This window comes from Corapipo altera, unplaced genomic scaffold, assembly GCF_003945725.1.
Source record: "Corapipo altera isolate COAL_440 unplaced genomic scaffold, ASM394572v1 22b, whole genome shotgun sequence".
Classification (NCBI taxonomy): Eukaryota; Metazoa; Chordata; class Aves; order Passeriformes; family Pipridae; genus Corapipo; species Corapipo altera.
The window spans coordinates 1,027,980-1,054,133 of NW_020884876.1; the positions used below are offsets into that span (position 1 = coordinate 1,027,980).

At 38.7% G+C, this 26,154-nt stretch overlaps 1 protein-coding gene across 3 annotated transcripts in view; it reads left to right on the forward strand.

The window, feature by feature from the left end:
* The first annotated feature begins 1,595 nt into the window (after window positions 1–1,595).
* ATP10D (ATPase phospholipid transporting 10D (putative)) overlaps window positions 1,596–26,154 on the forward strand; it is a 45,778-nt gene continuing 21,219 nt past the window's right edge. Inside the window, exons 1-10 of one of the 3 annotated variants that reach the window (XM_027636202.1) lie at window positions 1,596–1,643; window positions 8,699–9,004; window positions 9,777–9,971; window positions 15,870–16,074; window positions 17,888–17,973; window positions 19,816–19,922; window positions 20,656–20,787; window positions 22,155–22,282; window positions 22,428–22,680; window positions 25,819–26,054. In XM_027636202.1, the coding sequence (XP_027492003.1) occupies window positions 8,739–9,004; window positions 9,777–9,971; window positions 15,870–16,074; window positions 17,888–17,973; window positions 19,816–19,922; window positions 20,656–20,787; window positions 22,155–22,282; window positions 22,428–22,680; window positions 25,819–26,054 (1,608 nt within the window). In that variant the 5' untranslated portion in view covers window positions 1,596–1,643; window positions 8,699–8,738. Of the gene's footprint in view, window positions 1,644–1,940; window positions 1,976–8,698; window positions 9,005–9,776; window positions 9,972–13,776; window positions 13,943–15,869; window positions 16,075–17,887; window positions 17,974–19,815; window positions 19,923–20,655; window positions 20,788–22,154; window positions 22,283–22,427; window positions 22,681–25,818; window positions 26,055–26,154 lie in introns of those variants that run through there. The other 2 variants (XM_027636203.1, XM_027636204.1) reach the window with 2 other exon arrangements.

Below are 26,154 nucleotides of genomic sequence, written 5' to 3' on the forward strand. Positions count from 1 at the left end.
AATGCCTCTCATGCACCTGACCAGTTGTACCTCTCCAAACAGCTCATATGCTCTGGTTCAACACATCTAATTTGCTGCACTAAGGCAGCTGTGCTCTTTGTGGCAGCCAAACTAGCTCATTTATGGTTTGATCGGCTATTTTTGCACTGTACTGTTGTGCAGGCCTAATTGAGGCAATTGTTGCTGCTGGGCGAACAAGGGAAACAAAATAATGCTTTTTGTAGTTCTAGGCTTACAGAATGGACTCACATACATGAAAAAATTAAATGGGAAATGTGAGACTCTGCATATGAATTATCCAATGTGATGACAGTAGAGCTGGTTATTTTGTTATGAGCTGTGTGATGTTTTCTTCTTTCTCAAACATCTCTGCAAGATGAAAGTTCCAATAAATCAATGTTAACCAATTAAACCACATAAAGTGGTTTTGGCACACCTACTATCACCTTGTGTCTTGCAGCAGCTTGCTCTGCCCTCCTCAGAGTTGCTTGCTCTTTCCTACAGCACCTGATCCAGCAAAGGTGGTGGATCCTGCAAGGAAACAAAACTCCATATCTTTTCCTGCCAAGAAGAATAAACCTGCATAATTTCAAGACAGCACTTATGGCCTTCCTTCATGTAGATGTATTTTTATTCCATCTGACGCACCAATGTGTTTTGAAATTCCTGCTGGCCACATGGGCACTTCAAAGAACAGATCATCAACTGCTGTTCACTGAAACATATCCAAAATGTTTTCAGTGTCTGGTCAGGGGCCTGCTAAAATGCAGGACAACAGAGGAAAAGAACACCATGCACATGGGAAGGAGAGCACAGCCAACTACCACTGCTCAGCACAGCCTCCCAACTCTCTGTTAGGAATTCATTGTTGACATTGGACAGGTACCGGTAATCCCAGTGTATTTCAGTAGGGACCAAGGGATCCACAATTAACCTTTCCTGTTGGTTAGTTGCACAGTGCTGAAGCAGGAATCCTCTCTCATCATGTGAAAGGCCATGTGATTTCACTGTAAGAGGCAGCTTTCAGGAGTGCCCTGATAGACAGTAAGAGTAGAAAGGACAGTGTGGGACTTCAAAAGGACTATTGATGAAACAACTCACTGAGGTTCCTGACAGCAGTAATCTGTTTAAGACAATTTGGACAGTATCCAGAGGCTTACTTCCTAAAAAACAAGAGAGTGTTTGCTATCCTCGATTAGCCTAGTGGCTAGAAAACTTTATGTTTAGATGGGCCAAGCTGCCTTCAGACTGTCATGGTAAAAGATTAAGAATATCAATTTTCCTGACAAGCTGTCAAGAGCGTCAAGTTCTGTCACAGCCACACTCCTGCCACAGCCTCCATCTGCTGAGGCCTCAAGGGGAAAAAGAAAAAAAAAAAAAAAGCCATAAAACAATAACTAACCTCTGGATGGGTAAGCACCATCTACGGACCCTACGGCAACGAGCAAAGCTTCCCCGCCCTGTCGCGGAGCAGTAGGATGTACTAAGGAGCCGCTTTGGGAAGGGTGCCCCGCCTCAGTCACTTCCCGGGGAAAAAAGAGCAGAGCCGGGAAGAGGCGAAGAGGCGGGATCGGCGAGGGCGGGAGGAGGCGGGCCGGGAGGGCGGGCGCGGCCATTCCTCTGGGATGTGCGCGGTGCCATCGGTAAGCCCGGCGGGGGTTCAGGTGGGCAGCTCGGCTGCGGGGTCCGGTCCGTGGGGGAGCACCGGTGCCGGGCACTTGGACCGAGACCTGGCGCGGGAAAACGTGGAAGCAGCGGTGGCGGAGGGAGAGAGATCCCTTCTGCCCGAGCCGGGCGGTGTTTTGCAGGGCCAGCGCTGAGGAGCCCGGAACGGCCCCTGCAGAGCACGGCGGGCGCTCGGGGTACGAGGGCGATTTGTGCCTTTATGTCTTTAAATGCCCCCTGCGCCACGAGCCACCCCCGCGTATTTTAATCTCCTCGACTGAGCTGCTCTGGCAGCAGACCAGAAAGAAAGGTAATGGAGACTTTGACTCCAGAAACAAAAGCCATTGTTTTAATAGCTCGTGGTAGTGACTGAGGTGTAAGCTTTTTAGTACTTTACAGATTTATGGTAAAGAAGTAGACTTAAGTCCATGTAAGTCACAGGGAAATTCCTGGAGCTTCAGGGAAGTACCCAGGGGTGCAGAGTGCACAGGGCACTCACAGGATTGGACCACAATAATAGTTACTGGGCTTAGGGATGAAAAAATATTCATGAAGATGGGAAAGAAAAATCAAAGTTCTTGTCAGAAATACAGCTACCAAAGTAAAAGGTTCTTTTAATATCAAAATTAACTGTTATTGTAGTACTAAATCAATGTGTATAGGGTATTCGTGTACTCACCAATGACCACAGTTTTGAGAAACCTCTTATTTAAAACGCATTTGTCTTCATGTCATCACTAAGAGAGAAGTGAATTGTCATTATTCCTGTTTTCATAAATGGTGGTTTGCAGCAGAGAGGCACTAAATGGTTTACCTAAAATCAGAGTGGAATTTAAATCACTTAACTCTTGTGTACCCCAAAAGCTGGTCTGAAGCCATTGTTTTAGACTGAATCTTTACAGTTAGGCTGTGGGCATTATGGTTTACAGGAGCAAAAGGTAGAACTGACAGGCAAGGATCACGTTCTTCTGTTACTTGCCACTGCTGTGGATAATCTGAATTTCAAAGGCAATAGCCAGAGCTGATATATATTTCTAAAGAAAACTAGGCTAAAATCAGGACCAAGTGCTCTACATAAGTACTCAAAGATAGTCACTCTAATCTGACATTCCTGTCCCACTTTGCTTGTGCCTTCACAGCTGTAACAATGGATTGGGAAATCCAGTAATGTTATTGTCTTTGAGTTAGTAAAAGGTCTTGCAGATCAGTGAGAACCAGGTTCAGTAAGTAGCAGATCGATTATCAAGGAGGGATAGGAGCAGGAGGTAGAAGCAAGAGCTGTTCCATTCAATGTTAACTTTTAACTCAGTTCAGCTACTCACAGCGCTAATACTATAGTGTCTTAAATAGTTTTGGGGTTACTAGGGTCAGACTTTGAGTGTTCTTAACTCCTTGCATTTTTTTTCAGGCTTCTATATATTTTGGCTTCATTTTTGTTAATAAAACTTTTGAAGATGCACATTTATAGTTGAGCCCTGAATTGCTGTAGGTCACTTCTCACTTTCAGGCCTGAAAAACCATCTCAATATTCATGTTTTGCTGTCTTGCAGAAACTCTCTAGTGGTTACAGTGGATTCACAGGTTATTCCTCTCAAAATATCCCCAAACAGTGAGCAGGTTTTATTGCTCTGTGACAAATACCTGATTGTATTCCTGAGGTTATACAAGAGTAGGTTTTATCAAAAATTCATTAACCTTAGAGTATTAGACCTGAAAACCTCAGTGGATGCCTTGGGAGTTTCTGGAACTCTTGAATAGCTGACAGTGTAGGTGTCTTAGAAAACCAGAAGAAGAAAAGAAAAACCAGAGACCTAATCTAGGATTTTAAGAACTCAAGTACAGTTTCTTACTGTAACAGGTACTTTCAGTATAAATTCAATAAGTACCCTAGACCTCATCTACGCAACAGAGTTTGGGCCCTTTGAGTAAATCAGCATAGTTAAAAACCAGCAATACTGCCAGTATGGATCCATTTCCTTTAGAACTATTTATGATAACATAGGGAGTGTACACTGCTACAAAAAAAATCACATCGTTCGGTATCATGTGAACACCAGTATAAATTTTTAACATGGCCCACACCTTAGTCTTACTGTGACATTAATGTGAGTTTCACACATACCAAAGCATCTGTACTGATTAAATGCTGCATGACCATAAGCTAAAGATACACTTGTGTGGAAAGATGGTCATAAAAGAGCGACACTTAACCTGGAAGGTTTTGGTTTACAATTTTGAAACCAATGTGGCGCATGAGAACAGGGTGTAGAGCAGAACTTTTCTCGTGAATGAAGAAAAGGAGGTTTAATATTTGCACACAGGATCGCTCTTCAGCAGCCTTCAGTTCTATTTTGGAACTGATTACCTGGAGCAGAAATACATAGCTCATCTGAAATTTGTTAGTGCATTGTTTGGTTGTGTCTGTAGGTACAAGATCTGACTGGCATCCTAAATAATTTTACCCAGGGTGAAGAAGATTTTTTTTGGTTTTTATACTGCTCCCGTACTGCAGCACATGAACCAATACTACTGCATGTGTGGTTTACTATTAAGTTATCTTGTGTCAGGGCCTTGGCACTTCCTGGGTTTTTATGCAGCTTGCTGATTGTTTTTTAGTTGTGAACAGCTATCGATGGCTGGCTTACCATACTCACAGCCAAGAAATTTCCTTTCCAAGATCCAAGGCATTTCAAAGCTTGCAGGTTTTCAGTGTTACCCATACTAAATTAGACTTTGTAGGTAGGAGTGCATGGCAAAATAGTGCCACAGAAATTCACTTTTCTTAATAGAGTTTGCCTTCCACTCTTAATTCAAGAGTTCTTAGCATCCCCTTTATAAATTTATAAATATATAAATATAAAATTTATAAATTTATAAATATAACTCAGAATATGTGGTTGCAAGTAACCACGTATTTTTCTTAAAACTGAAGTTTTGATTCCTGCAGGTTTTTGGCTGCTTGTCCCATAAATTGGCAGCACAAGCCTTATCCAGATCTATTTGGCATATTAGAGTGTCTCTGCATATTTCACGTTGGCTTGCAAAGACACATGATAAATTTGTGAAATTGCATGTTACAGAGAAAGTAGCAAACCTTAGGAGAAGAGATGAACTTGTTCTTCAGGGTGTAAATTAATCTTCAGGCCCTGCCTCCCTTAAGTTTCTCCGTTGTCTAATAACTTCTGAGTTTTAAAAGATGATTAGAAGGAGGTTTTAACATTTAACCTGTATAGTTCTTTCGGTGTAGTGACACAAGTGCTAATGAACCTGTGCAGTAACATTTACCACGATGTTTAAATGGGACTTTTGTGTGGATCAGGGATGATCCACTCTTCCATAGCATTGTGTAGTGTGACCTGCATCTAGGTCAGCATTTTTAATCTTCCCTGGCCACCCAGAACCTCAGACCTGAATTGCTTCCCTTTTGGGTGCTGTAGACATTTTTCAGGTAAGCTAGTACAATTTTATGGATTGCATTTCTGTTTGCTAAGAACTGATTTATTACTTCCTGCTGGAAATCAGCAGATAACACAGAAGGCCTATCGCCCATTGCCTGAGAAGGAACAGAATAGAAACACACCATAAACATGGTTTGAGAAACATTCTTGTCAAAAGTGTCATTTGCCAAGTGTATTTAGCAAAGAATTTTCTGAAAGAAGAATGAGGACTAGCTATTTGGAGATCACAACAAAAGAGAAGGATGTTGTCAGAAGGGAGGAAGTGGTCAAGAGAAGCCAAGGTAAGTGGTAAGGCACTTAGAGTGACATGTGAGCAGATCACCACAACATAATAGTAAGGTGCAGTTCCAGAGCATAAACATAGACTAAATTATCTACGCATTTGTTTTGCTGACAATATTAAGAAATGATCTAGTATGGGAGAGGTCAGTGATTTGAAAAAGGCTACCAATAATGTAACTGGAATCAAAGAATTTTTTGTCTCAGCTCAGTCCCCCTGCAGGAAAGCTAGGAGCAAAGGTGTGCATGCAGATGTGCAGGTGATATTTTGCAGAACTGGCAGCTGACAGAATTTATAAGAGAAAATGGAAGGCAAATAGTTGGAAAAGAAAAATTATGGACATGAAATACACACGCAAGAGAATGCTTGTACTGGGCTTTATGATGCAAGACCCTTCTTTCAGAGTACAGACCATTTAAAGAAGGGGTTTTCTCAGTATTACCACTAGCGGAGGGTTCTCAAAGGCAGTTTTTATTGTGATATAGGATGGTTAAACATGGATAGTATATAGTGTTGATCTGTCCTGTGGTAAAAATGACACTGCTGTGCCTTGCTTTAACAAAGATATGACAGCCAGCTATTTCATGCTAACCATATCTAGTCCTTCCAGTTTTTCATATCTCAGATATGAAGAGGAAGCAGTCAGAGTACATGAGGGAATATGTCCAGCGTCAGATAATTCCTTCCACATTTCATCATTATCATGTAACGTTAGTAAGCTTGCTACAAAAACTTTTCTTTTTGAGTGTAAGACATACCTGAATTACCTCTATATCAGCTCTTGCCGTTCAGCAAGATCAAGTAGTATTCACTTGAGTGTATAGTATGAAAATGAAGATGGTCTAGCTTGTATGACACCATCCTCAAAACTTGGCATGTGATCATTTAGGCTTCCTGTTTTTCAAATAGTTGAACGTTATTCTTGGGTTTTTTAGACATAAACATTTTTTTAAAATAAAATTCTAAAAATAGTTCCTCAGAGTAACTCATCTTGTTGTTTGCCAGTGTTTAAAGAATTATCTGCCGTTTTTTATTACTACTTTTAATTCACATTAGCTGGAGAACTCAAGAATTTAAAATGAAAAATAGCATAACAAGAGGGTCAAGTAATGTTTTAAGGGAAGGGATTTCTTAGAAAAATTGTTCAAAACAGCTTTTATTTGATCTTCGGCAACTTAATCCTTGATAATATCTAACATGAATTTGATGAAACTCCTTTTGACCAAAGAAAAGGTGTTCATTACTTTCTGAACCAGATTTAATGAGAAAGAAGAATAAAATGTCTCTCAATAGTTAAAAAAAGCAAAAGAGATTTCTGAAGTTTGAAACCTCATAAATCCTATTTTTAAATGGTGATGCAAAAGATTTTAAAAAAAAAATCATTTGCAGGTAGTAGCTCTTTCAAATCCCAGGTGAGTCAGAGGGCATTGTGGCAGAGTCTGAGGTCCAGATACTTTTTTCCCAAGATGTTGGTTAATTGTCTGATTCACCTTTCTGATCATAGAAGATTACTTGTTTCTCATACAATGCTTCCAGTGTGGTAGGTTCATGTTAGTTATTTCTGGTCCGTACAATCTTCAAAATTTACTTAGAAGCTGTTACATTAAAATACTGGGGATACTGGCAGAAATATGCAGTGCACACAACTGAATGTGATGCTTCCTGTCCCTTTCTAAGCTCTGCTTCTCTGAATAAGGATGAGGAAGGGTGGGGCAGCGGTTTTGGAGCTGTGTCAGGAGTCAAGGGTGTGTATGTGGTGAGGGGTGACTGCTCTTCTGCAACACTGCATATGCAGTTTAAACCTTTAGCTCCAGATCTAGTAGTGAGGAATTCCATCTTAACATGCTGTCATGTTAAAATGTCCAGTACTCTTCCATTCTGCTGTACCCCCTCCCCCTTTTTTTTTTTTAAGTAGTGGTCACTGGGTATCAAATACTAAAAAAGATAATAAATTATGAAAACCGAGAAGACCTAGAATTTAGGAGAGTTTGAAATTTTTCAGGTGTATTTTAGCTACACAGGTTATTTACCTTGTATAATTTTCATTGAATGAGCAGGATCTGCTATTTAAAACTTCTGCACACCGTTTAGTCCTGGGAATTTTGGAAAGAGTTTGTTTTACTGCTTCTTCATCAATATCATATGTTTGTTTGCTTGGTCTTATGAAGACAAACATGATTTTCACTACAAATCTAACCTGCTCTCAAATACCTCACTTGTGGCATCCTGAAAAAATTTGCAGCATTTACTTATTTAAGTTTTCTACAAGGACATTGCACATTATAACAATATGTAGGGATATGTCAGATTACTGGGCAAAGAGTTATTGTTTCAAGCAAAAGTGTGGTTAATTGACACACCCTGTATGATTCATGCTAAAGACAGAACTTTGAGAGAGTCTGATAAATTTAATAGAAGAAATCATGTTAAAACTCTTCCTGATAATTCAGCACATTGTTAATTAAACAAACATTTACTTGAAAAGGTCCCTCACTGCCTAAGATCTGTTTGTCGGAAATTACTGAGTTGTCGCAGCAGAGATTGTGAAGAAGTGGTGTTTTCTCAAAATGGCCAAGATTTAAGAATGTCATCCAAAATGTAGATGTTTGGGGTTTTTTTAATAGCTGAGCTGCCAACATTTGTACCTCTTTTTGGGAAGTCATCTTTTTAAAGTCTTTAATTTTCAATACTTTGTTCTTTGTTCTTTGCTTCAGTCCTGACTTCAGTGTAGGTGGGTCTGTGTTAATTTGGTTTTTGAGAGCTCTAGGTGTATTGAAGACTCTTCATAGCCATGTATGGTCTCCACCAGCAGCACTTTCGACAGTACCTAAACCTTTTTGAAGACTTTGCTACCTTTCAAGCTTCAGACTTGTTCTCAGGCTCAGTGTAAATGAATTGAAGCATCTCTTCCATGTGTGTACAGATCAGTGTTCATATGTATGACTATATAGTAGCCATGCATTTGAAAATACTGTTCCCTGCAGAATTAGCAGCTTGTCCACTTTTTTAATACTGTAGCATGAGAAATTGGTGGACGGGCTGCTATTAAAAAGCAATTGTGCGTTTTAAACAGAGTAATCAAACTCTAGTATCCTGAAAGAGTGGATGAAATTCAAGCTTTGAAGCAGAAGTTCCTGGCCTCACATAACCTATTAACTGTCTCGGTTGGTTTTCTTAGTCAAAATATGAAAATCACTTTTTCTCTGGGCTTATTCAAATCTGTAACTGTGACTTTTTAGTTGAAAAGCCTTTATAGAATTGTTATGTAACTTGCTGCATTTTAAAACATTTCTAGGTAGACGACATTCCTTGGATTATAAAACCTTCCAGGTGCAATGGCAGATCCCATCCGCTGGGCCCGATACCGTTGGCAGCGACTGATATCAGCAGAGGGCAGGGAAAGCAGCAGCAGGAGTTCAAGTAGCAAGTGCCATCAGTCATCAAAAACTACTGGCAAACATAGGATAGTGATACCCTGTTTGGGACATTTTAAAGAAGAGTATGAAAAAGTATCAAAACTATACATGAACAACAAAATACGGACTACTAAGTATACTTTACTGAATTTTTTACCACGGAATTTATTTGAACAATTTCACAGGTAATTAACTCCTTTTTGATTGTGGTAGTTCTTCTGAAGTAGAATCTTTTCATTTAAATGTGTGTGTTGCTTTCTGTTCAAAAATTATTCTTCCTCCTGACCTGCTTATCACTTCTGAAAAGATATGTGTTATTTGGCCAAAATGTCTTAAATATCAGTGTTGGACTAATCCTTTTCTTCTTAGCTTATGTAGTTTCCACTTATTCAGTTCTTTGGACTATTGAACTATTTCTTCCTCTTGGAGCACTGCCACACACCAATCTGCAGTAGGATTTTCAGTTCATTTCCTGTAAATGTGTTTTTCCCTTTCCTTCATGTCTATCTCTCTTGCCAGTTTTTTTTCATCTTCCTTCTTCTTGGAGGACTGCTGATTTGTAAAGTTATGCAGGGAGGTTGTAGGATGGCTTCCTTTTTAAGACATGCCATCTCCCCTGAGAGATGATAAAATTAAGTTTAAAAGACCTGGAAATTTGAGAGAGTGGAAGTTTACCAGTGCTTTACTAGAAAACTTGTGCCTGGAGGACAGTTTTGAAAATAAAGGAAAATTCTTGGTTTCTGCATTGTCTGGTCATGGATATTAAGCAGCAGTGCAGCTAAGTAATCTGTTGACTGGAGAGTGAAAACAGAGTTCTGGATACTTAATTCTTAAATTGCAGTTGGGGTGAAGAAAAGATAATTGCTGTTAACTTAAATGTCTGTATAGCATGCAGTGGGGAAATAAGTATCACTATCTGCTAGTACAGCTAACTCCTGTGTTTTCTCTTTGTTTCAGAGTTGCCAATTTGTATTTCCTATTTCTAGTTGTCCTAAATTGGGTTCCTCTGGTGGAAGCTTTCCAAAAAGAAATTACAATGCTACCTCTGGTAGGGGTTCTCACAATTATTGCAGTGAAGGATGGTTTGGAAGATTACTCAAGATACAAAATGGATAAACAGATAAACAACTTACTAACTAAAGTATATAGCAGGTAAGAGACAACTGTCTATATGGTATATTGCTGTTATTTGATTATGACTATTATGTGAAAAGTTGTTGATAATTCTTTTGATTTACTTTCTGAATACTCATAGAATCATAAAATAATTAGAGAAAGGTCTCTGGAGGTCATCTGAACTTAACCCCCTGCTCAAAGCAGGGCTGTTTAGATCAGGTCGCTCAGGGTTTAGTTGAGTCTCAATCACCAGTTTTGCTAAATGGGTATCAAATTAGTGTAAAATTTGCTGAAAAAAATTATGCTTTGAGGCATGTTCATGCATGAGTTTTTACTGTGTTAACCAAGCTACTTTGACTAGTTTAGCATTGTTGCTTAACTAGCATTTGTTTTGAAAGGTGTATTTTTAGTTCCTCTAAAATGGCTGTAAGCACCATGGAAATTCAGAGGCTGCTAGTTTATCGCTCATTAGTGGTATCATATTGTACTTATAATGTAATAACATTTGCCCAAGAAGAATGAGATAATTTTCTATTTGAGTGCATCACAGTTTGGTACAAATGTTAGCATCTGTTTCACCATGCAGGACTGCAATATTGCAGACTGTGGGTGCAAATCAGGAGTGGAATCTGCTAGTGGCAAGAGGTTTGCTGATAAGCAGTTATTATACAGGGATAATAAAAAGATAGGAATGCAAACTGATGATATTCTAAATTAACTGGCAAAAAATTCTTTTAGTACATGTTGGTGCTGCCCACATATTTGTTTTTCTTTTATACCTGTCATAAAAGGATATTCTGAGCATGTAAAATACAAAGATAAAGGAAGTATAGTGAACCCTTTTTCTTTCTTGCATGCTCTGTTTCCATGTAGGGAAACAAGTATTTTGGAAAATGTCAGTTTAATGTGTTGTGGTAGCCATCACAAATAGCACCTGGAAAGGTGCTGGAGAGGAGTGATTGGGAGTTCAACACTTTAACAAATAACATACAGTAGTTGCTGTAGTACGAAACCACATTTAAATCTTCCTCTTTTCATTAAAGACACACCTTTTCTTAGTGAAGGCAATACATTGAAAATAAGGTTTTCAAAATCTTAATGTGCTAGTTTAGGTTTATGCCAAACCCTAAACTTTGTACTCTAGAGGTAACCTTAATTAGCCCATGCAGCATATTTACAGTCTGGTACTATATAATTATTAAATGTAATGTGGTAGTTAGCAGATGGAATCTCCAGCTTTCTAGCATTTGCCACACTCTCTTGGTAGTTTAAGAACTAACTCATAACCGTAAAAGTCTGGACTATCATATTATATACCACAAAGCAAAACCAAACAGATTTTGTTGGCAAACACAAATATATATAGCAGCTTTCCCAGAAACATTCTATTCAACCTATAAAAATTTGAGCTCAAAATAAGTAAGAAATTGGGCTATTAGGGAAGATAAGTGTTTTCTTTCTTTTTCATGTCTGCAGAGAAGGTTTAAGGGAGAAGCTGGGTTATTTCTGGCTATGAATTGTCATGTACCCTGAAAGAATTCATTGCCAGAAAGCTGAAGCATTCGATCTTCGTATTCCTGAAGATTCTGTGTTACTTATAATCTTATACCAATGTTAATGAAACAGAATTAATTTCTGATCTTCTGTTCTGACTTGATTTTTTTCCCCCCCTTCACCAAAAATGTGTAATAATCAGTGGCCATATTAGTCCTGAGTGAAAATTCCTTATTGTGCTTCTAAATGTTTTGGCTTTGTAACTTTTTTTTCTCCTTAGTTTTTGTCATGAAGTATTTTATATAGTCTAGTCTGGTTTTAAAAATAAGCTGAGAGGCATGGTTCAGGAGAATTAAATGCTACTGGTACAAAAAATTATTGCTCACTACATGTGAGCTGATTTATCTTAAACTTCGGTTAATCTCACATTCAGATTCAGAATTTCTTAACTTTTTTAACAAGAATCCCCTGTTCCAGTGCATGCATTTTATCAAAAATAGTAATTGTAAACATGATGAACAGCTAGGTAATTTTGAATACAATTTCCAGTCATTTTCTTGCTGTGCATTTGTTCATGTGGAAAAGTTGTATACATTGTACGTTCTGTCTGTGATTTTACTTACACGTTAGATACTGACACCTCCATGGCTTCTGTGTGCCCAGTATAGCAGCTCTTCTTGCTATCTCAACGTAACTAAGCAATAGTTGTCATGCCTGAAAGCTGGTAGGCCAGCTTTTTGTATCCGAAGATAATTTGTGTGATGAAGCATTTTCAGGAACACCAATGATCCTTGCTTCTTGAACTCTTGTGAGGCTTGCTTGTGTACAAAGCTAAGGGTTTCATAATAAAACCCAGTTTTACTGTGCTCTGTTCTCCATGACAAAACATGACAGTCTCAATGCCTTGATAGGTCTATCTGAGCACCTTAGATGCTAGTTTCGCTGTTTTTTGACAAATCCGACATCACCCCCTACCCCTTAATTGCTTTTGCTTATAGCAAATGTCTGACATCCATAGTTTCAGCGTTTTCAACCTGCTACTTTTTAGAGCTGTGGATTGTATCCATTTGATGGATCAGATTTATTGTATTTGGTCTTAAATACACAGAACCTGAAGCAGATTTTTCTAGGAAAGTGTATTTCTGTGTTGAAAATGTGATAATATTGCTTATAATTTTTTCCCCTTTCTCATTTTTCACTTGTGGAGTAATAAAACATATCAATAAACAGTAAGATGTGCTAATGTGCATTTTAGTTTAGTTTATAATTGTTAGTCTGATGTTAAATAGTTATCAAGTCCTTGTGCATTTTGACCAAGTTATCATTCTAAAGTAGTAGGATCTCATTTAAATAGCTATGAATCATGAAGTATAAAGGCATTTCTGTTTGAGCATCTGTTAACATCGTGTAGTTCATGTCATTTTAGTAGAACAGTGGTGAGGTGACTATGATGGAAAAATCCATTTAGTTCCCTGCTGACCTACCACTAAAGGCAGCTACACTTTTTTGTTAGACTTTGTGCTGAACTGGATAGAGAATATGTGCATGATCCATCTGCTGTATCAGAAGCAGGATAGACAATGTTGCTGGCTGATATGTTTTTCTTCTCTTCTTCCCTCTTCTGCAGAGCTCTCAAGTATATTTCTTTTTCATAGCAAGCCTTGCGAGTAGATGTGTTCTAATTACTGTTCTTTACAAATACATGTTTATGCAAATCATTGTATATATTTGGAACCCAGACATAATTTAATAATCACTTTTTCTTTGTGGAACTGAGCTCTGTAAAGAAAAATCCTTTCTACGAGATTCTTCCTTACTTTTAGCTTTTCCTTCCTCTCCCAGACTCCAGTCTGGCATAAAGAAAGTGGGACTCATTCAGGTCAATCAAGTAAAAAGAAGCATCATACGTTTTCAGTCTAATGTTCAATAAACAGGTGGTGATTTAAAAGAGGAAATATCTTCCATCACCTGAGGGCTAATCTCAACACTGGCAGCATGGACAAATAGTTTTTTGTATTTTTTTGTGAAATGCATAGTAGTTAGAAAAAAATACAGGGATGCGAGAGTACTGGTATTTTGTATTTTTTTTAATCTCTTGTAAATAATTTCTTCAAGAATAAATCAAAGGGTTACTTTGTCACAAGGTCTGCAGTTTCCAAATATTTCTATGGTTTTGGAAATTCCAATTCACTTTGAAAAATCTCTGTAGAGCTCAGGGACAGAAATTGACAGCTATTCACCTGATGTTTTTATCTTACTGCATTAGTGATGCCATTGCTTTCTTCGCTTATGATCTTATTTTGTCTTGCTTACCTTTCTGTTTCCACCCTTTCTCTAACTCTTCTAGATGCAAGCTGGCTGAGGAAGTAATCTTCCACTGTCCTCATGGGTTCTCAAATCCTTTCCATCCTGTTTGGAGGGTGAGGCAAAAGGTTGCTGTTTTGGAGTGACCAGGGCATTCTGCTCCAGTTGGTGTTGCATCCTAATTGGACTCGTTTGGCCTTCATAGTGGGGTAAATTGGCCTACACAGAAAGTTATGCTGATTTAGGTTTTTTCTATACCTGAAGGGTAGTTCTAAGCAAACAAACAAACAAAAATTACTAGTTTTCATATCTCTTGTCTCCTGAATAGATTTACTTTGTCAACAGATTTGCAGCTATCAAAGCCTAAGTCATACCTTCAGTAAGTGAGAGTCATATTGTGTTTCAGCAGTTCTTCCTACCTTTTTTCTGTTTGCCTCTATAATTAATTTGGAGTTTGTTAATTTACTTTAGAACTTTTTCCTTCAACTCTTTTTTTTTTCCTTGTCTTTATTTCAGTGGAGATGTACTGGTATGAAAAGTTGATTCTTGCAGTTTTTTTAATCCATCCATCTGATAGACATGGCTGTAGCTTTAAGTTTTACATGCTTTTTCCATTGTGCCAGTGTTCCATCTGTGTAGAAGACTAGTGATGAGCATCTTAAGGAGAAAACAGTTGTGCATTATATCACTTTAATTTTTGTCAGCTTTTATTGCTTCCTGGTTTTGCTTTGTTTGCACTTTGAAAACAATATAAACACCTCCTTATCTTCAGTGGAGAAACTGTCATCATTACAGTGGTTAAATGTGTGGGCCTTGTGCCATCTGTTTGTAGACAGGTATTTTCTAAGGGATACTATCAGATAATGCAGGTCTGAAAAGTACGGGTGCAAAGCTCAATACAGGGAATGTTTTTCTGATATTTTCTTTGTCATTAGGAGTATCTGTTTCTGTTTCAATAGAAAATGCAGCCCAAACCATACCCCAGTCTGGATGACTGAGAAATGAAGACTGTGGAGAGTACATACATGCTCCTCTCTTTAAACATTGCTGCTGTTGGGTTAGTCCATGCAAGGCAGGAAACAAAACAGTCACTGAGGGCAGTAATAGTTTGTACAAAAACCTACTCCAGACCTGCGCAGTCCTTGTAGCAGTCACTGTAGGTGTCTTTCATCCACCCACATTGCATTAGCCTGCTGCTGTGTGCCTCTGGCTAACTCCTCAAGCACTCTGTTGCTTTTTACCCTGCATCCTGTTTGCCACTCTAAACTTCACTGTGTTTGCAATGAACTGCTGTGATTATACATTAAAGGAAAATTCTTAATCTCAGCCGAGAACACAACAGCAGCTATAAATGGAATGTTGAAAACAGTTCAAACTTATTTACTTCATGCCTGGATATTTCATACTAATAAAGAATTTCAACTCAATGCTGACAAGTGTGAGCTTTTATTTACTTCACTGAGTATTACAGAGTCTTGGTACCTTCACAGAATCATAGAATGGTTGAAGGGACTTTAGAGATCATCTAGTTCCACCCCCTTGCTATGGGCAGGGACACCTTTCACTAGACCAGTTTGCTCAAAATCCAATCCAGTCTGGCCTTGAACCTTGCATTCAAAAATTAACAAAAAAATATACTTTAAAATTCTGTAAATACAAATATTTATTTTCAGAGCATCAGTGAAGTTGTTGCTGAATATTCTTTCTTTACTGGTAAATGTTCGTTATTTTGGGGACAGACATTTTTGAAAGGCCTTATTGGAAGAGAAGAAGCTGTTCTTGGTTGCATAATTGCAAGAAAAAGTGAAGGCCCAAAGAGAAATACTAAAAACACTGTTTCCTTTCTTGGAATGATGAATATATAGGAAGCAAGTGTGTTGAATTTTAAATAGAGCTAAAATAATTCTCAGAGGGTGTCTTGAATGTAGTTCCCAGAAGAATGGCTTGGACTCCAGAGTTGATTCTTTGTAATTATATTCAGCTTGAGCTGAATGCACTGTCTTATCAGAGATTTTTAATGGTTGGAAGCATAAATAGTTATTTGAGACATTTTCTAGTTCCAGTGTGTTTGTCTGAACTTTGAGATCATGCATTTGTAAAAAGTCTTTAAATGAACTGTTCTTCTGTGTATTTCAGGAAGGAGAAGAAATACATAGATGAATGCTGGAAAAATGTCAATGTTGGGGACTTCGTCCGGCTTTCACGTAATGAAATCATTCCTGCTGACATGGTGCTGTTATATTCCAGTGACCTGGATGGGGTCTGTTACATTGAAACAGCAGGCCTTGATGGAGAAACCAATCTGAAGCAGAGACAGGTGGTGAAAGGATATGCAGAGCAGGTGATAATTGTGTGTTTCTAGTCACCTAAGAAAGTTGACATGACAGATGGTCAACTAAAAAAACCCAATCAACTCAGCCCTCTACATTGCGTAATTCATGATAGCTCAACAGTCCGCATCTGAAAACAAAGTTATTAGGTAACAGTTATAATTTGTTACTGGAGTTGTTTTGGAGAAAATATTTATGTGTTCACCTAACCGTGAGAAAGACAGATCTATTTGAAGTAATGCAAGCCAGTGAAATTATCTATTCAGGTAAATGTCAAGAAGTCATGTATGGTGCGTAGCATGCTGTGGGTGAGAAATTTGAGTTTTTTAGAGGGGACTTCTGTGCTGTATAAAGACCTAAAAAGAAGAGCAGATATTATCTTCTCTTTCACTGTTTTTTTCATATTTCAAACATATTGTTACTCCATACAATACTGTTATACCTAGCAGTCAAAATGTTGGAGACTGGCACAATAGGAAGGGGGCAATATCAAAAGATCAAAGAATCCTGTCATTTCTGCAGTCTTCAGCACACTTGGTATTGAGTTCTGCTGCTGAAACACCATGCTGAAAACAATAGCAAGGAGACTCAGTGCTGTCCCCATAACAACAGGCTGATTAGTCCTCTGGAGATAAAATTACCTGAACTGCCTCTGAATTTTCAGCAGTGGTGAGGAAGTGAGAAGTTGTCTCTAAGTCCCGTTACTTAGTGAGTGGTAATAACAAAGGCATGATGTGCTGTCCATGAGGGTTAATCCACTTCAGGTTAATACAGTGCAATACATCAATACAGAAAAACATAGTAAAAATTTTTTTAGCAAGCCAACAAAGTACTTGCTAATAATGTGATGTCTTCTGAGTTTCAAATTCTACTTACAGGATCGTGTTTTAAGCTCACAGTTGCTATTCTGCCAGTGTGAAGCCACATGGTTGTGTGAGCACAGCCTTCTCAGAAACCTGTAATTATGCAGATGTATTCAGTAACACCTGTGAATCAGAGAATTATACCTGGGAGTTTGAAACTTTAAATTGTGTATTTGTTTTTTCTAAACAGTAGAACGAATGACTTTTTAAAGAATTAGTGACAGGTACTCAGTTTGGAAATGACTCAGTTATACCCGAGGCTAGCCTGTGTTATACTGGAGGCTAGAGGCATAGTCATATGCCATTAACTGAAATTAAATTGCAACAGCAGGTAATTCCAAAGATAAGGCCTTTTGGCTTTTCTCTTACTTCTTGTCATGCTTCATTCTTACTAATACAGGATTTTGTTTTGCTTGGCTTTTCTCATTAATGCGTACCTCTGGCCTTTCATAACAGCCTTTTCTTTGGTACTCGTAAGTCTCAAACATCATTACAAAGTTCTATCTGCTTTCTTGGTGTTAGCACAAATAGCATCCTGGTCATGGTATTGGGAAAAAAATGCCTATGTGCAAGAAATACTGCTTGCAGAGAAGACAGTGCCTCTTCTTTTTCTTTTATTTTCCATATAATGAAAAAAACCTATGGGAAATCTCTTCCTTTTAGATGTTCTTATTGGTTTTGTTGTTTTCTTCTTTCTTACCCTTCCACCCATTTTCTCCTTTCCAGTGCTCTCAGAATATCAGCAATGCAACTGATACTTGTCAGGGTGATATTTACTAGAAAGTCATTCTCTGATTTGTAAGTCTGATTTATGCAGGGTAGGAGACCATCAACACCACCCACAACCTACAGTTTCAAAGATAGCAATATCTGAACCTATGAGTTTATGATGTTTTTAAGTTCTATCTCATTTTGTCTGAGTTCTGTTTTTTGGTGGTTTTTTTTGTTCCTGTGGCTTTAGGTCTCTGAAATTGATCCAGAGGAATTTTCCAGCAGAATAAAGTGTGAAAGTCCTAACAACAACCTCAGTCGATTCCGAGGCTTTCTGTAAGTACGCTTGATGGCTCTTTAAACTACTGTCTTTTGCTTTGTCATTCTTACTAATTTTCAGAGAGTTTGTAATATTTGCTTTAAAAAATAACAATATAGATAGAAATCAGTTTCCACCACTACCTTTCTGAGTGCAGCCCAACAGATAGAGCTCCAGAGGGGTTTTCTGAGCAGCAGATTGTGAACTGGTGCTTTTTATTTTGTATTGAATATTTTTAACATCTTAGTTCAGGCTGTTTTGCAATTGTGTATTTCATACTTGAAATAGCTGTTTCAAATCTGCCCTTCATAATGTGTGACCTCTACAGTATTTGATCTGGAGCATGGCCTGATTGGGCAAACTGCATTGCTCAGAATTGGAAATCAAAAGGGCTGGCTTCCCTTTGTACTGGTTTAAAAGTTAACCATCAGGGGAAACCAACCCAACTCAAAAGAGAGATTACAAGTCAGAATAACAATTTAATAAAATAATACAATAAGTACGACCACACAGACAAGCAACCGGCCCTAACCCACAAAGCCCAGATGTACAACCCAGCACCCCGGGGCACAAACAAAACGGTGCTACCTGGGCCCCCCCTGAGTCCAAAGCAAAAGGAGAGGGGAAAAACCTGCTGGTGGGAGAGCTGCTGCAGTCTGGCCAAAAGTGGTGATTGCAGCCCAGCCGAGGGTGGTGGTCTCAGTCCGGCTGAGAGCGGTGAGCTGCAGTCTGGTTGAGAGCGGTGAGCTGCAGTCCTCCTCTGGATCCCACGAGTGGTCGAAAGGTTCCGAAACTCCAGGTTTATATATTCTCCAGCTCAGGCAGGAATGTTCAGTCCCTCCCCCAGAGCGGGGAATTCCATAAAAGGATGCTCAGTCCTTTCCTCAGAGTGGGGAATTCCATAAGAGGGCATGAGGACAGGAACATCCTTGCAGGCCTCTACTGACAACAGTTTCTGGGAAATGTCATGGAAGGCTACAGAATACACAGTTTTGGGCTACACCCATCCAGTGATGAATCGGTCCCAGCTGTTCTAACTAGGACACCCTTCCTGCTCTGATTTGTTTTCTGTAACCATCAATCACTTGATCAAACTCCTTATCACCAGTGTGTCTAGCTGTAGTTTTTTTGTCAGGTTTAGTTCATGGTTAGGGTTAGGGTTTTTCTTCAGAGTTAGAGTTGGAAGGAACCTTAAGGAACTAGATGATCTCTAAGGTCTCTTTCAACTCCAGCCATTCTATGATTCTTACAGGTTTATGATTTTCTGTAGACAGTAGGAAAACAAAATGCTGTTTTATGGGGTAACTGATTTTCAGGATTTGAGAGTTATGTCTATATTCTTCCCTTTGCACACTGACACATTAGATATTTGAGAAGATAAATAAATATATATAAATCTTAGTCTGAGAAAGCACCTTTACAGTGGGCCTGCCTGCACTGAAAGTATACCACAGGAGTGGTGATGCTCTCAATATGTTTAAAATGGAATTTTAAACATATTTTCTATTTTCTCCAAATTTTTTCTGATGCTGGTAATCCAAGTAGAAGTTATAGGGTTTCAAACTTCCAGTGTTTGTCTTGGATCTCTTTTCAGTAGTGTTGCCTACTTCTCATATGACAGCTGGCAAATTCTGGGCTTATAAACACAAGAAAATTGTAATGCAGTGCCTTCATGCTTGGATTTTCAAGAGTGATCTGCTTGCATGTTACTCCATTCTTTTGAAAAGTCCAATCAGTAATGTCAGAATGGGGGTCAGTGACTTGCAGCTTCTTTGGGAAATCTACTCCCCAGTGGTTTTGCAAAGCCTGACTGTAATTGCTGGAGTCCTACAGCTGACATGATGTGCTTTTTTTTACAGTGAGCATTCAAACATGGATCGAGTGGCTCTCAGCAAGGAAAACTTACTCCTGCGAGGATGCACAGTAAGAAACACAGAAGCTGTTGTAGGCATAGTGGTTTATGCAGGTTAGTGAACCACCCTGGCTTTCACAGATTGCCTTGCACACAAGATGGTTATGTGCCCTAAAAAACAGTATCATGCAAAGGGGAATTGGGAGAGTAAAAGCTTGAATCCAGCAGAAGGCAGCTGTAGCTAGAAATGTTAAGAACTCATGTCTGGGGGAAGTTTGCTTCTGATTTAACAATGTAAAAAACTGATATGTCTAATTATTACTGGAAGAACAGATCTGTTGCATGTGAACAGGCCCTTGTCCTTAACTATTAGTTGCAGTGGTAAACCCAGGTTTTGAAGTGGACATGGAAATGCTTGGCTTGCTTAGGATTTTTTTCTTATCTGAAACTGAAGCTAGTGCTGTTCTTCAGTGTTCTGCATCAAAGGGCAGAGGTTTTTAAACTAATCAATATGATGTATCCAGCCAGATAGTTGTAACAGAGGTATAGGATTTTGTAGAAAACTAGAAATAATACAGAGGGATCAAGAATGAGGTTGTTTCTATAGGAAGGAACATTAGTGACAAAAGGTAATGTACACATGACAGATTTTGATTTAGCTTGTTCAGTTTTCTTTACAACATAATTCATGCATTGTATGAGAAATTAATTTGCTCGTATTTATAATCACTGGTCAAATATTTGTCAATAGAAGTATTCTGTTTCCCAGAGCTTTAGAAATATAAAGCACTTGTGGTTCTGATACCTGTCATCAGAGAATTAATTTCAACCTGTTTTTTGGTTGCAGGTCATGAAACCAAAGCCATGCTGAATAACAACGGCCCTCACTACAAGCGCAGTAAATTGGAAAGAAAAGTGAACACTGATATTCTTTGGTGTGTTCTACTTCTAATTTTGATGTGTTTAACTGGAGCAATAGGTAAGTGAGAATCACCAGACTCCTACTGTTTTCCTCTCTCAGCTTAGTGTTTTATTTTGGGGTTGATTCATTTTGTCAGTCTTTATCCATGTGTAATTCCCTAAAAATTGGGGATGCTGCCAGGTTTTAGTTCATGTTGTCATGTTTAATCTGGGATGTGGTCAAGAAGTGTATTTCTGATGTGAGTTCTTAGGTCTGGAACCTGTTTCTCTGTTTGATTTCTCTTTTCTCTCACTACTGCTATGCAAAACTCCTACTTCCTCTTGGGATTTTTCAGATAATGTTTGATGTACACATTGAGGTGAGAGACCTAGTGTGACTAGGGTTGTAATGATCTTATATTTTAGGGATTGATTAAATGGTGACCTTGAGTGTATCTAAACATACTGACTTTTCTGACAGATCATAAAGGTGTTTAAAATATGTTTAAAAATACTTCAGTACTTAATAATGATGACATGTTCACAGGTAGACTAAAACGTGAACAAGCAAGGATAGCAATTGATGCCTTAAGCCCCTAATGGTTTTTTTATTTTTCTAATATTGGTAAGCCTTGTAAGTTTTATAGGTAGACTCTAAAAGCAGCATCCCTTGTCCCTTGTCGCTATCCCTTTCCCTGTAGCACCCTTGTTTATACATTCCTTATCCCTCTTACCCCATTCTATGCTCCCCATATCAATCCTACTTCTGAATACAATAGAAATGTTTAGTCTTTTGTCAAGGCAAGGCCTAGACAGTTGACAGAACAGCATATCTGGGCCTAAACCACAGAATAGGTCAGAAATTAGGTAACTATGTACCCTTTGTGCTCTGATGGTGGTGAAGATGGGATGAATGAGAGGTCCCGAAATACACCCCAGACCCATTTTAAGGGGGTGGACCCCGGGGCGGACCAGAGTAAAGGCCACAGGGTGGACACATCTGGGATTGGATGGATGGTATTGTAAAATGTAACCTCTTAGGCACGGCCTGCACGTCTTGTAACATCTTAGCCTTGGCAAATAAACCCTTTCTTATCTCACCCCTAATTAATTGCTCCAGGAGATTTTTTTTCAGCACCTAAATCTCACGGCAACACAATTAATTGCCAGAGGGGGTTTTCTGGGGAAAAGAAGTGTTTGTGAAGTGTAGTTAATATTTCCTTAGTTCTGAGATATGCTGTATAGATGTGCTGTTGATAGAAATGCATGTAAGGTATTTTTTCTATGCATTGATATTTGGGTTCCTGTAGAAGAAAAAAACAAGACAGAAAATGGTAGTTTAAAAGCATAGAAAAGACTGCAGAGTGTAACAGGTACCACAATGACCCTGAACTGTGATAGAGTTTACATACAACTGACTCACTTTATCTTGTTCTTGTTTTCAAGGCCATGGAATTTGGTTAACTAGGTATTCGGAAATACCTTTTATTAACATCCCCAAGCCAGATGGGAAATCGGTTCCTCCAATATTAGCAGGATTCTATATGTTCTGGACGATGATAATTTTATTACAGGTAACTTTAGTCTGCTTTGAACATGGGTCATATTCTGATCTCATTTATACCCTTGAGTAACTCTTCGACTTCAGTAGAGTTACTTTATATTTGTAACTGGCCAAAGACTTAGGTTTTATTTAATCCCCATGTTTTATTTTGGCAGGTCTTGATCCCAGTTTCTCTCTATGTTTCAATTGAAATTGTCAAATTGGGACAGATCTATTTAATACAGAATGACATTGATTTTTACCATGAGAAAACAGATTCAACTATTCAGTGTCGAGCGCTGAATATTGCTGAAGACCTTGGCCAGATTCAATATATCTTCTCTGACAAGACTGGAACCCTCACTGAAAATAAGATGGTTTTTCGGAGATGCAGCATTGCAGGACAGGAGTATTGCCATGACGAAAATGGTAAGACTCTAAACCTGTGCCCACATGGGTCATTTTTCCAACATGATACCATTTGATACCATGAATGTAATATCCTTTACTTGCTCTGGAAGAAGTTATGACTACTATGTTTTGTTTCTCTCCTTGAAATATTCAGAACCCAGAACACTTGAAAATTGCCCATCTAGTCTTTCCTCTCTTTTTCTTTTTTTCCCCAATTAGAGCACCAGTGCTTACCTAGCATTTTAGGGTTTAAACATACTGTTGACTGACATAGCAGTGTACCAACTTTATATAGTATATCTTAAAGCTGCAATTCAACATACTTTTGCCCTTGAGGATACAGTAACATAAATGAATTACATGCTTAACAGTATAAATACATTACTTAACAGTAATTTTAAGGTACAAGTCAATCACGTGTGTCCATATGTGTGTTAATGCTGCAAAGATAAGTACCTCCATCAAAAATGATTGTTGTATTCTTACTTATATCTTAGACACACCTGTTTATTGTTAGCCAAAAAGTTACCAGGTGGTGTTAACGGATAGTTGCTATCTTATTGTATAAAAGTGTACCATCTTTCAGTATACATACCATGAGAGCCAGCTTGAAGCCTTATGGGAGCCAGGAGAAGATGCAACTCCAGACACAGGAGAAAACTGGGAAGAGTGACACAAATTATTTAATTAGCTACTTTATTAATTATATAAAACCACAAAGTTTTTATTATGGTTACCGTGTGTAAGTATTAGCGGCTGCAGACCTTTGCTCTTTTGCTGGTGGGCAATGCAAGCATTCCAGATGAGATCAAAGGGGAAGTGCTGACAGTTGGACATGTGGAGCACAGCTGTGTATTAAACCCCTTTGTGGTACTGGTGGGTTTGCTGCCAGATAGAATTGCTCACAACTGTGAGCAAAAGGCACACCCTGCTGGTCACAGCAGTGAATCAGTTCAGCCCTCCTTTTGTCACAGGACCAGATGGTTGCAAACAAATTTTACAGCAATTTCTGCACATATTTTGAAAATGTTAGTGTGTGGCTGTCCAGATAATTCTTTAGCTTTGCATGATTGTACTGGGAAGGATGACTACAGCAAAGTGAGAAAAAAATATTTTTAAGTCTCAAACTTGGTTAATGAACAACTTAGATAAGAAGTAGAATGTGTTTTCAGAGCATTTCCTATAGGAAGGAAAAGTATTTCAGAAGAGAAACCAAGCAGTAGTGTGAATGATGCAACTGTAGCTGATTCAGGTCTCAGTGTGCCAGGAAAAGTGTATCTACATGTGCTTCTCTATGTAGTTCACATAGAGTTATCTTCCAAAATTATTAGTATGTTAGTTATGTTCATAATTGTTTCCTCCTGCACCCTGTTTTTTTCCTGGAGAATAAGCATAGGTTTCTTCCTAACAAATTAGAAATTATATGAGCCCTGAAAATCACTTTATGAAACCTTGGTAGGTCCTGTGGTTTAGCCCTGCTTTGTATTTGTTCAGTTGCATAGAGCTGCTGCTTGCAAGGCTCCTGCTACACATGGTAAGAGTTGCAGTGCAACACAGTACAGGCTTTTGCATACAAGCCACCTAGTCCGGACATTTATCTCTGTGTTTGTATCTGTTACCCAGGGTAAAGGGAGCACATGAGGGAAGCACACAACAGCAGTGCCTGTGATTCAGTATAGTCCTCCATATAGGTGCCCCCATGCAGTGTTCTGTCTAAAGTCACACGTGCCTCTTGCACCATGGCGGTAGAGCAGTGTGGTTTTACAAGAGGTGCCACATGTTACTTCAGACAGAGCATGCAGTTCTTCTCAACAGCCTAGAAGCATAGTGGAATGGGCATGTTGTCCAAACCTGCCTCTGCAAACACATACTAAGTCACTAGTGTTGCTTTCTAGTAAAAGGTATCAATGCCTCATGTGGGATATTGTATTTGGTAGTTGTGGAGAGCCACAGTTTGTTACGTTCCCATCTATTTGTTTTTTAAAAGAATTACGTTACTAATTTCATGTTGACAATAGGGAGATAGCCTCCCAAGGAAGGTGTAAGCTCTGGTCTCTCTGCTTTTCTTGGCTCATCAGAATGGCAAGATGAGAGGATTCTTTCATTTATGTTCCAGAAACAGAAGAGAACAGGAAATATGGAAAACCTAACAGGGTAGCAAATCTGGTACCTCATTTCTGAAACATAGCTAAGCTCCTGTGCTTTGCTAGGAGGAAAAGGACTCACAAGTGACATAATAAACCTATTTCCATCTCATTTTGAGCAACAGAGCTGGGGACTGAACTGTGGATAGATTTTGTGTTTACATAAAACAGAATAATATCACAGTTTTCACTTTTTCCTGTACAGTAGCTACGACTTGAAATAAGAAAGAAACAGGGAATTAGAGGTGTTGCTGGATAAGTCTGTGTGTTAATGTTTTGTTTTTCCTAGGATGCCATTGTTTATATCCGTACTTCAATGAAATAAATACGCAATGCACAGTCCTCAAAACAATTTTTCTGTGCTGTCTGTGGATTTTAGGTACTGAACTGCTAGTGTATGCTCATTGCATGCTGTTTTCACAGTGAGAGGTAAAACGCTGAAACCTGAATAGAGCACACTGATCCAGTGCTTTCTGGATTCAGATTTCAACTTGTGACATGTCATCAAACACTGTTTGAGAGCTCCAGTGTAAACACTTGGGTATGTTCTCGATCAAGGACGTGATAGCAGAGGAGTGTTTCCATTTGCTATAGTGGTTCTTTACAGCACTGACCTTCCTATCTAGATTCGTGGGCCATAGAACCGCATTTATATCTGTGGTGCAGTTGCCCTTCACTTGAAGACTGTTATTTGGTTCTCATCAGTGTGCTCTTCTGAAGACTGTGTAACTCCAACTAGTTTTATTGTTTCCATGTGACACGTTGTCTAGAAACCTCATCAGTCTTGCTTCCTCTTCTGGATTCAGTCCAGTGGAATGGTGCTCTTGAAGTGCAGTGTCTCAAACAGGAAGTCAGTGTGACGACTTCTTGCAAGTTGTAGATTAATGGTGGATTATTCTTAACTATATATTAAATTCCTTATTTTAAAATTTTGGTTCCTGAACCTTTAGGCAGTGTTTTAGACAAGTTTCTTTTTGCTCATGGAACAACAATTTTGTTTCCCTTTCCTTAGCAAAGAGGTTGGAATCCTATCAAGAGATGGATTCAGAGCATGAGGATTCAGTTGATTGTCAGTGTGGCTCTTCAACACATATGTCAAAATGGCAGAGGCACAACTGCAGAGCTGTGTGTGAACCTTTGAACAGAAAGTCTTTGAACCAGTTGTCTGGTAGTTACCCTGCATTCATAAGGGAAGATGGAGCAGGTGGTGGTCTCCACTCAGGACACATGGCTTTCAGCAGTCCCATTGTAAGTAAAAGCTGTTGGGTTTGATGCTAAATTTCTGAAGTAACTCATTAGGGAGTATCTTTTTACCCTCATTTGATCAAGAGTGCTTGTCATTTAAGAA